Source organism: Eubalaena glacialis, chromosome X (assembly GCF_028564815.1).
Source record: "Eubalaena glacialis isolate mEubGla1 chromosome X, mEubGla1.1.hap2.+ XY, whole genome shotgun sequence".
Lineage (NCBI taxonomy): Eukaryota > Metazoa > Chordata > Mammalia > Artiodactyla > Balaenidae > Eubalaena > Eubalaena glacialis.
Window position 1 is genome coordinate 118,545,150 of NC_083736.1, and position 11,923 is coordinate 118,557,072.

At 37.2% G+C, this 11,923-nt stretch overlaps 1 protein-coding gene across 1 annotated transcript in view; it reads right to left on the reverse strand.

The window, feature by feature from the left end:
• Positions 1–11,923, reverse strand: part of LOC133081898 (fibrous sheath-interacting protein 2-like) — a 63,748-nt gene that overhangs the window by 14,148 nt on the left and 37,677 nt on the right. Inside the window, 10 exon segments of the mRNA XM_061178216.1 lie at positions 3–4,078; positions 4,080–4,614; positions 4,617–4,694; positions 6,181–6,535; positions 6,537–7,252; positions 7,255–7,508; positions 7,510–8,608; positions 8,669–9,201; positions 9,203–10,337; positions 10,731–11,703. Of these exon segments, the coding sequence (XP_061034199.1) occupies positions 3–4,078; positions 4,080–4,614; positions 4,617–4,694; positions 6,181–6,535; positions 6,537–7,252; positions 7,255–7,508; positions 7,510–8,608; positions 8,669–9,201; positions 9,203–10,337; positions 10,731–11,703 (9,754 nt within the window).

An 11,923-nucleotide genomic window follows, 5' to 3' on the forward strand; every position in this document is an offset into this window, starting at 1 on the left:
GACAGCATCATTTTGTATAGCTCTATAAACATGAACCAGAGATCGATAATCATCTAATACTTTTTCATAAATAATGTTGACAGTTTTTTTAACCATTTCTTTATATCCTTCTGAAAAATACAGATTTTCATCCAAGTGATCTGCAACTAAAATTTGTGATGTGGTGAACTCCAGCACAATTGATTTTACTAATCTTGTAACAATATCAGTAACATTGGCGTTTGCTTTACATGGGTTTTCGACAGCCAGGACATTATGTGAGAATACATAAAGGACTTTGCATAAAAGCTCAGAAATTACTTCCTCCAAAAAGACGGCCGAATTCACCATGAAAGATAATTCTCTTTGTTTAGGATCTATTGCGCTCTGTTGATAAGTGTGATCCACTGTACCTGAAGGAAGAGTTTTATCTCCAGATAAGAATGACTCAAGATGATGGTTAAATATTTCCCTTATTATATAACTCGCTATTTTGGTAACAGGTATATTACTTATGCCTTTTTTATCTTTTCAAAGAGACTGGTATAGATTTGAATGAGAAATGTCATTATAAATGGCATCAACCATAGCCTGGATATCTTTTTCTGAAATCACATTTTGTTTTTCACTTCCATCTTTAATAATGCATATTGCATGTTTAGAAATTATTGACATGATTTCATCGATCAGTCTCACAACTGTGTTGCTGAAGTGTGACTGCGAAAGGTATGGGTCTTCTGCACTGCAGTTCAATGGACATATCTGAGATAAAACCCGAGTGACTATTTTTTCCAAATGTGTATATGATAATATGGTGGTATATATTGTACAAGTCTGTCTTCGGAGTCTTGATTTACTGATCGCATAATGAACTCTCTTTATCAAAACATCAGCATTGAGTTTTGAATATGATTTAAGAGGCAGCTTTGCTATGAAATATGGAGGAATTCGGAAATCAAGAACTTCAGCCAGGATAATTTTAGTTACCCTCTCAGCCAGTGTCTTGGTGTCACTGAGAAGGTCTTTATTAGGTTCCAGTTCACATTCTTGTAAAACTTTGCTATATGCCGTGTCAATAATTTTTATCACTATGTCTCTATCTACTAGGGGCAAGCACAATTGTTCCTTAGCATTTTCTAGGATGCTAACTTGAACTTTTGAGAATTCTTCCGTTATCAAATATATGAGTTTTTCAGCTGTTTCCAACAGTTCTTTTTCTGAATCTCTTAGTGATTTTGTTTGCACAATACCTAATACCCTGTGGAATATTTTGCTTAAAACCCCAGAGATCACATCTTCCAAAAAGGCTGAGGAGTAAACACTGGCAAAAAAACATTGCCTTCTTCTCATACTATCAAAGTATGCATATGATGAGGGAAATGACAACTTCCCATACACAAATGGATGAAGATGTTGTTGACAGACATTTTTAATGATAAAACCTGCTATTCTATCAATAAGAACATTGTCACTGCTTGTGTTATCATGCTCAACTGCTTCTTGAGACCCAGAGTTTTGCAAGATATTTCTGAATGTGGAATCAATGAGACGCTGAGCATCATCCTCTGAATAAACAGATTCGGTTTCATCTTCATCTTTTGAAAATCGAATTTCATGTTGGGAAATTTTCATCCTAATATCACTGATTAACTTTGAAGAGATTTCACTGTGATGAATTCCTGATCTATCTTTTGGAGTTTCACTGTATAGAACCATGTTAGATGAAGAAGGAAAGATTCTAGATAATAATACTCTGATTATGTCTTCTAAAAATGTGTATGGCAACAAGGTGTTATATGGAGATAAATGCTGGCTTGGCTGGGTAGGTTCAGTGATGCCACAAAAGATGTTCTGAATAATGTTTTCTGCTGTTAAAGTAGCATAGGAAGAAGCCGACAAATCCCCAGAAAACAGTGGGTGAAAAAGATAATCAGAAATGGCTGCTATGATTAAATTGGTAATGTTTTCCACAAAAATATCACTGTCTTTGAGTTCTTTATTATCAACCTCAGGGGCCAGCCCATGCTGTTTCAGAACACTTTCGTAAACTGAATTGACAAGTTCATCCACAGTGTCTGTATCTACAGTGGGGAATGGCTGCTCTTGGTCATCATGAAGAATGCAGATTTTAGCTTTGTTAAAATGGTTGTTTATTGAGTTTACTATTTTTTGGGTCACTTCATCCAAATCACACTCAGTGTTATATTTTGGATCGAAGAGCTTTGAAAATAGTCTGGCAACAATTTCTTCTACAAATGCATTAGGATAAAAGTCCATACCTAGTGATGATGGCTTCTGGGGTCTGTGTGACCCTGTGACTTCACTGAGAACCTCTTTAACCATATTTGATATTTCATCCAATGGAGTCGTTGAATGAGGTAAGCCCTCTTCACACAAAAAGGGTTGAAGATGATTTTCAATAATCTCTTGAATAATAAGACTGGCCATTCGGTCAACCATTATTGGGCTTTGGCTTTCTATACTTTTCTGTATTGCCACAAGCAAGCCAGACATCTGCAAAATATTATTATAAGCAGACTCCACCATATTTTGAAGGTTTTTTTCTGTATATAGATATTGACAATCGTATTTAGTGAGCCAAATCTTATGCTTTGAAATGGCTAACAAAACCTTATTTATTATATAGGTGGCCATCTCATTAAAATCCGAAGTCATTAAGTATTTCTTTCCCAAGCATGAAGCCTCGCTGAGTGGAGGAATGAGCTGAGATAATAGTCTTCTGATGACATCTTCTAAAAATGCGTGTGTTAGGATGGTACTATAGCCTGTTGAATGTTGACCTTGGTAATTAAGTTCACTCAGGTTGTTTTGAAGTTTCTGTAGTATATTTTCAGCTTTGAGAGGGTAATATGAATTAGGCATGAGCTTTCCAACAGAGCACAATGGGAGTTGGTAGTCTATACTCTCTTTCAATGTGCCATTAGTTATCTGTTCTGCTATTGACGTGGCAGCATGTGCCAGATGATTGCCACAGGTAACTTGAAATGCATAGTGCCACAATACATCATTATAAACAGAGTCAACAATCTTACTAACAGTTTCTTTATAGATTGGTGGAAAACATATCCTTTCTTCAACAGTGACTTGAGCATTATTAAACTCATTCACCACAGAGTTGACATCTAATATATTCATCTCGTTGAGCTGGGCTTCAGTGATATTTACATTTTTGCCCTGCACTGAGGTGGTGAGATTAAGAAAAATGTCTGCAATTATTTCCTCCAGAAATGTGGCAGAGTACACTCTTGTGTTCATGCCTCCTGGATATCGCATGTTAAGAAAGGCTGTTGCATTCAATTCCTTTTTACCTGGTCTTCGAAGAGGAGGTAGAGAAGGGAATTTTCCTGAAAATTGCTTACGAAATGGGGTTTGCATTTTGGAATGAATCACCCTACGATTATTCAATGGTCCTGTCAGAGGCTTGCTGTCATAACTCATGAATCTCACAGAGTCTTTACCCTGTCTTGATTCTTTTAATTCTGGCCTTTTTGCTTTTGGGAAACTAGGAGGTCTCTCTCTTGTCCTATATGTTAAATGCTTGTTTGTAAGTGGTAGACTTCTGGGAGGTTGCTGTATACCGCATGACAATTTTTCCATTAAGGATTTTACCAAGCTATGGGAAATAATACTAAGCATAGATTCTTGATCTATTTCTGCCAGATTTTCCAAAAGGTCTGATATGTCATATCCTTCAACTGGTAAGCCATAGTCCATTGTTCCCCTGCAATAATCCTCTACATTTTGAAGTATGTTGAACAGTTGACATTCTGTTGATATTTCATCAGAAAGAGGACCATCTGTAAGGAAGTTGTTGGTTGTGCATTCTTCCAAGAGTATTCTAATAAGTTTCTCACACACAACATTCAGAAGAAAAGCTGATTTGGGGGAGAGCCCTAGGTTATTTCTAGGAATTCTATGACTTGAAGATAGGAACATTTCTCTTGCTATTTTACCAGAATCTGTATCCCAATTTGGGCATTCATCTGGCAAAAACAAATTGAAAACAATATTGAAAATTTTGTTGACTACTTCTTTGAATTCATGAGTTCTTAGGCTGCCAAACAGAATGTCTAGAGAATTTATTTTTCTGTGCTACTTGATTAATTTGGTGAGTAGGAGCTGATTTCCAACCTCTGGCACCTATCTGTCTTTTCATAGTTTTGGTTTTGTTGCAAATGGGCAAACTATGGCTTTTAGGTGTGGACGGTGATTTGTTTCTTCCTTTGCTGTCAAGGTGATGATTTATTCCTATTTCTTTGGACAGAACATGGGTTACTCCTATTAAGAGATCCTGAAAGAGATCGCTGAAGTCAGCCACAGCTGGTTTTGGGCAATAAATATATTTTGCTTTTACAGAAACCACTTGTGTAACGTCTGCCTTTAAAATGTCACTATTTAAAAGGCTTCGAATAATGATTTCAGAAATGCTTAAAGCAAGTCCTCTGATAGAAATTGACCGACTCTCAAACACTTGGGAATGAACTAAAATAATCTTGCTAAAAGTTGCATCTTGGTTTTCCAGTGACTTCTGTATTGTTCCACCATCTTCAGTGCAATCAGAAATGCTTGAAATTATATAGGAAATAACCAATTCAGTGAGATGTTCACAAAGTTAAGTGAAGAATCACTGTTTATGCTTCTTAGAGGCTGTTTTGATTCGTATTTTTTGCTTAACAGCATGGAAATAATAGACACTTTTTCATCAAGAGGACATTGAAACAGAAAACATTGGTATTTTTAACATGCATTAAGGAAAAATGTTGACCATTCAAAATACTGGCAATATTTTACATACGAATTTCACTTCGGGTGTACCTCACTCAAGAAATAGGAAAATCTAGTCAAGAAAGGAACTGGGTTTTCTTCAAATCTCTATTTCCTACCTGTGGAATCTTTACTTCTGCTGGGAAGCCCATTTAGAGTTTCGTTTTGTTTGTTTTTTTCTTTTTTTAAATTTATTTATTTATTTTTGGCTGTGTTGGGTCTTCGTTTCTGTGCGAGGGTTTTCTCTAGTAGCGGCGAGCGGGGGCCACTCTTCATCGCGGTGCACGGGCCTCTCACTATCGCGGCCTCTCTCGTTGCGGAGCACAGGCTCCAGACGCGCAGGCTCAGTAATTGTGGCTCACGGGCCCAGCTGCTCCGCGGCACGTGGGATCTTCCCAGACCAGGGCTCGAACCCGTGTCCCCTGCATTGGCAGGCAGACTCTCAACCACTGCGCCACCAGGGAAGCCCCGGGAAGCCCATTTAGAATTCAAATCTCTAATTGCTGGTTTCTTCCTTGGATAGCTATGTTGCTTTAAGAAACTGAAATCCTGGGGCAGAGAAATGATTTCTAGCTTTTAGTGTTACAAGGCCCTAGAGTGATTCCAGTGATATCTAGAGATCTCATATAATTCTTGAAAACATTTTTGGCTATTCAGCTAATTATCCCATTTGGGACTAAATAGTATATAATAAATAGAACAGAATGAAACTGCTGATGTTTGACATATAAAAATGGCTATTTCATATGGTTCAACCCAATATATGCATGTAAGCATTCATAGAAAGGGAGTGCAGATATCATACTTGTAAGCATGGGTTTAGAGTATTATACCTAAAAAGGATTTAGGTCAGAAAACTGGAACATGAACAGAACAAGAAGTTTAATGCCACTGTTCTTATAAACTATCATCAATAATTGTAAAGACTTTAACTGTATACCTCAAAAAGAAGTTGGATCATTACAGTCAGTTAACTATGCATGAGGTCTGACTATAATGTAAGAAGTCTTTTTTTAAAGAACTTTAAAAAAACCCTCTTGGAACTTCTGTTTGGGAATTGCCTTTAGAGCAGTTGTATGTCCCAAGCAAAACATCATTTCATAGCCATACCTCATGCCCAACCAAAATATCCCACCTTAAATTATGCCCATTTAATCTCATCTGTAGATAAGGAAAACTGAAAAACACTCCTCCATGTAAAAATTATGTAAATGGGTAACATTTTTTCTTTTAGCATACTGACCAGTTGAAAAACACACAAGTAAATAAACAGCCACCCCAAATCTAAGGCTATTTTCAGAGAAGCAGTGAATGTAGCTTCTTGCGTGTGAGGGTTAAAAATAAAACTCTTAAAATTATCAATGACTTTTTTTCCCTAAAATGATGCCAACTCTTTATAAGTCAGTCCTCACTCACCTCTGGTTTCAAAGTTCTTGAAATGTGTGACCACAGATATAGTAACATATCCTGCTGCTAGATGGATTTCATGTCCCAGTTTCTGATCTGCAAAAGCAATGACCTCAGCCTCTTCGAGAGTTGCTATTTTCTCTAACTTTGTGTACTTATTTTTTCACTTTTCCAGTAAAGTGGAATCTTCTCCACTTGCCACAAAGCTTTTGTTTTCTTCTTCAATTTCATAGCTGTTTCTTTTCCCCCATATTTTAAGCAAGCTTTTCTCATCCTTTTGTTCTTCACACATTACAGAGAAAGGCCTTTCCTTTGATACAAAAAATGGCTTCATAGTTTCCATACTTTCGTTAAGTGTGTGGGGTTTGACTTGAAAGGCCATAACTCAACAGCATGGTATTGACAATATTTTCTGCAGCTAAACATATTTTGAGTGGAGAAATGGTTGTCTGTATTTGGTTTGGATTAACAACTGGTTTGGGGGGATCATAGTGAAGCACTCTTTGATTTTCACCTTCTTCCATTTCTCTGAAGGACATGGGGTGCTCTAGTGCTGCTTGTGCAGAGTCACTAGATTTCTGAGATGATTTTTGTAAGACAGTGCCTTCGAGGAGAGAGCAGTATCCTTTCACAGCTTGATCAAAGTGGCTGAAGACTTGAGCTTCACTTCTAGAAGATGATGGTTTAAGGTCTGATTCAAGCCCTTCCATTGGCTCTGTGGTTTTAGTTGAATTTCCTGCAGAGTATCTGACATCTGAAGGTATATTTGAGGAAGTCTTGTCCTTTATTTTCATATCTTCCTCTGAATAAGACAAGGCAGGGATTTGTGGAGGATCATCCCAGAAGCTAATTCCCTTTGACTTTGAAGTGGACATTCCCATTCCAGTTGCAAATCTGGACCAGTTAGCAGTGCAGGCATTTTTAGCTCCTTGGAGCAGATTTTCCTTTGGGTGGCTTTTGCTCATCAACTCATAGAAATAAGTGCACTGGTCCATCAGTGTGCTGATGATCTGACTTGCTACAATATTTTCTTCAAACATGCTAATTGAAGATGGTTCCTCATGGCATTTTTCTTTGTCTAGTTCTTAATTATACTAAGCATGTCATTGACAGTATTAACAGTATAAGTAAGCAATTCTGAATGGAATGAGTAAAGCTGTTGAAGGGTAATCTGTATGTTTTCCTGGGAAATCATACTACTTGATATAGATTCATCAGGAAATTTATTCAGTGTTTGTAACTTGGGCAATATTGTTTTCATTAATGGTTTCCTTTACACAGCAAAAAAGTTTTCAATAGGTGTTCTCACAATTTCAGAAAAAGCATATGTAGAGACATTTAAACTGTAGGTCTACAAATGACTGTAAGGTGTTCAGAACCCCTTCCAAGATCTCTTGAGCAATTTGGTGGCCAGAGCTCCCCAGTTTTCTGTCTTTCAACTTTGTGTTATAAGTTGGTACATAATTGAGATTGTTTGTTCTCAAGGAACTACGTTTACTTGTAGCAGCAGTTTCTTTCTTGCTTTCTAGTGTTTCTTTACTATCTGTTGTGAACATCTGAGTCAAGAAGCACAACTCTAATTTTTCGAATAGTTTTTCAACAATTTCCTGGCCAAATGTATTAATTTGTGTTTGGGAATCCTCAACTCTAGAAGCAGCTCTTTTAAAATTATAGTGCCTGCTTTCACAAGGCTCAAGAACTGACAAACTTAAAAGTGAAACAGATTGTTCTAATTCTTTTGCTTTCATTGAAATTTCATTCAAAACAGCCTCAGCTATCGCCGATAGCTTATATTTTTCGTTATCCATGTCACTTGGTTCTGTTTGCCATTTATCAAACATTTGTTTAAAAATATTTTCTTTAGGAAAGATTTTTTCTAGTTGTGAAGAAACATTCTCCGAAGAGAAGTGGGCTTCTGGATTTGCAAAAGAGATTGTACTAAAATATCCCTGTGAAAGTTTGAGATCATCTGAGTATGAGCCTTTTATTGGATGGGCCAAATTATTCTTCGTAGCGTATAATCCTTGCAAAACTGCATCAACTATTTCACTTGCTATCTCAATTTGATCAGAAGGTAAAGTGTTTACATTTACCATTGCTCTATTTTGCCTCACCTCTTGAAATTCATTCACAGTTGTTTCCAGAATATTACTTACTATATCCCTGGAATACATTTTTAGTTCCACAGTGGGGAGTTTTGCTCTCACTGAGGGATTTTTGGCATCCCCTATGGATAGCAGGCCTGGTAGCCCAATGGAAGTCTTGGACTGGTTGCCTCTTAGAGTCTTCTCTCTAAGACCTAACTTGGTTTTTCTTTTGGCTTTAGCTCCACTAGGTCCTAGCTGTGGTTTTGTTCCAAATTTAGCCAAAGAGGTAACTTTTGATTTTGTTTTAAAATTTGTTTTAAAACTTGCCTTAGGGCTGCCCTTGGGGCTAGCTTTAGAACTGCATGGCCTCAGATATCGAATTTCATCAGATTGACCTTTAGGGGATGAACTCTCTTCTAGATTCAGCAAAGCAAAATCTGTGATCTTTTTGAGAACCTTTTGGACCAATTGTTCACCCAGTCGCAATGGAGAAAATTGCAATAAAATGTTTTCCAATGAAGTGACACTTCCAATACCTGTGTAAGGATAAACTTGTGGTATCACAGGTTCAGGGGGAACACTTCTTTTTCCTGCTTGTTTCAATTCTCTAAAGCACGATGGATTCATCAGCAGTTCATCATTGCCAGATGCTTCCAATTCTCCCCTGGTCTCACTGTTTTCATATAAAGATGTCATAATTATTGAGAACATTTTTCTGAAAACACTTTCAACTATGTCATTTGTGACACTGTTTATATGTGACTGGAAGGCTTTTTTTTGTGCTGATGTTTTAACTTTAGAATCAGATGTAAAGTGGGGGAGTTCATTAAATGGAGGCCAATGGTCTGTATCTTCCATTACCCTTTGATATACCTTCTTTAAAATATCCTTAACTACACTTAACAAAGAAGTTATATTTTCCTGTCCAGATTCTCCATTTCTAAATTTCTTCCAAAGTCCTTCTCTGGTTTTCTGCTTCTGATATAATTTGGTTTTGATTTGAGCATTTTGAAAAGAGAGGCAGTTCAGTGTTGTCTTCCATTTTTCTTTGACCAGGCAATAGTTCATTTTGTACAGTTAGTTGTGTAAAAAGACCAGGGTCCTGCTTTGAGTAAAAGCTACTTGCCTTTAAAGATATTTTATCATGTAAACTCTTTAAGATGTTGTTGACAGTTTCACTTGCAATGATGTTTTCTTGGAATGAAGTATTATTTTGATATGTATACATCTTTTGGATTTCTAGGTATATGTCATTTTTTATAAGTGTCAAAATGGTACTGGCGATTATGTCAGCATATTCCTTAAGACTAGCTTGTGATACATGAATTGCAGGTCCATGTTTTTCTCTGTAATTAGCAAATCTGTAATTTGTGACTTGTTGACTGAGAACGGTTTTAGCTGTTGATATTTTCAGGATATTCATATCTAATGGCATTTGGTTTGATTCAAGAAATACGCTGTCATCTTGTTTACAGTTTGTAAATTCTGGTCCAACATATGGTTTTTCTCTAGTCTCCGTATCAGGAATAAGTAGCAAATCTATTCTTTCTGTGGCAAAAGATTTTAATCTATTCAAAATAGTTTTAGTAATGAAATGAGCATTTTCCTCACATGGCTCAGCAGCAGATTTCTTGGCATCTTGTTTCTTAAGTACAGTTGTCTGATTATCATCAGAATAAGCTGATTTCAGCTGTACATCTCTTTCCTTTCTTGCAAATGGAAATCTCTCCCTTTTCCTTTCATTCATTGAGTCTATAACAGGAGATTGTTGACGCTCTGCTTTGGGAAATGCGTCAGAAAATATCAGAGGCAGTCTTGGAGAAATAGAATCCTTTGCATTTACTGCAAGCATGATAGCAGAAGTGAGATTTTGAAGAACAATATCCACCATACCGTTGGAAATCATAGCAACATCCTCCTTAGGAACTAAAAGCCTAAGAATAGCCTTATTTGCATACTCGGGGTCCCTTTCAGAGTTTGTTTCTAAATGTCTCCCACTTACATTACATTTAAGAGTGGATACAGCAAGTGGGAGATTATTCTCATCTATTGTTCCCTCACAGATGTCAATTAAGATACCTTCAATGGGGCTTCCCTGGTGGCGCAGTGGTTGAGAATCCGCCTGCCAATGCAGGGGACACGGGTTCGAGCCCTGGTCCGGGAAGATCCCACATGCCACGGAGCAACTAAGCCCGTGCGCCACAACTACTGAGCCTGTGCTCTGAAGCCCGCGAGCCACAACTACTGAGCCCGTGTGCCACAACTACTGAAGCCTGCGAGCTCTAGGGCCTGTGCTCCACAACAAGAGAAGCCACCGCAATGAGAAGCCCACGCACCACAACGAAGAGTAGCCCCCGTTCACCGCAACTAGAGAAAGCCCGTGCAGCAACGAAGACCCAACGCAGCCAGAAACAATAAATAAATAAAATAAAATAATAAAATAAATAAATTAAAAAAAAAAAAAAAAGATACCTTCAATGGTATCTAGTATTTGAAATTGAAGTTTTTCTCGATAATCACTTTTATTGAACAGCTTTTCAACAATATCTTCTGGCCGACCGGGATCAGTCTCTCTGTCAAATATGTTCTTTTCATATTTGCCTTTAGTAGACACAGTATCTAACATTGTGTTAACCACCTGACTTGGAATGCTTTCAGAAGCCACAACATTATGAGTTAAGAATGGACTTTTTATTTCTTTATCTAACTTACGTTTGATTCCTTGTAAAATTTGTCTAGCCACTTCTGTTGCATATATATTTAATTTAGAGGCACTCAGTTGACATATTGAGGTGGTCTTTCCTGATTTATTATGATCCACTGAGCAACAAGAAAATTGGTCATCAGAATATGAATCTTTGGTTGATAAGCATGGTTGGCTTGAAGCAGTCTCATCCTGCTGTAGAGGTAAAGCCATTGGAACTGTGAAATTGATAAGAGGACAAAAGAGGGCTTTTACTTTGGTACTAGCAAATGTTTCTAAATTTGTTAATACTGACTGTATAATATCTTCAACTACATTTATTTTGGTCAGTTTACCAATATTGAATGTGGACTGAAGTGTACATGGATTTCTGTCCAGTATGGTAGAATAAACAGGGGGCTTTCCTCCACTGGTATGTTCAGTAAAAGAGATATTTGCTGGAAAGGTGATAGTATTATACCTATTTTCATTTTCATTTCTATCTGTCATAGCAGCAGAATAAAGTTTTTGAAATATGGTTCTAACAACATTATCTGCAACAATGGTTACATCCGCTTCAGACACTAAAGGGCCCATTGTTTTATCCAGGGATTGAACAGATGTTTGAGCAAGTGGCTCATCACCAGCATGAGGAATGTCACATAAATGGGACTGGGGAAGAGGAAGCACATTTGGTTGATCAATTAAATCATTCTGAAAAATTTCATTCAAAATATTTCTTATAATGGGCACGACTGGGGACTTTTTTTTTCCTTCATTTTTATTTTTTATTTTTTTATTTATTTTTAACATCTTTATTGGAGTATAATTGCTTTACAATGGTGTGTTAGTTTCTGCTTTATAACAAAGTGAATCAGTTATACATATACATATGTTCCCATATCTCTTCCCTCTTGCGTCTCCCTCCCTCCCACCCTCCCTATCCCACCCCTCTAGGTGGTCAAAAAGCACCGAGCTGATC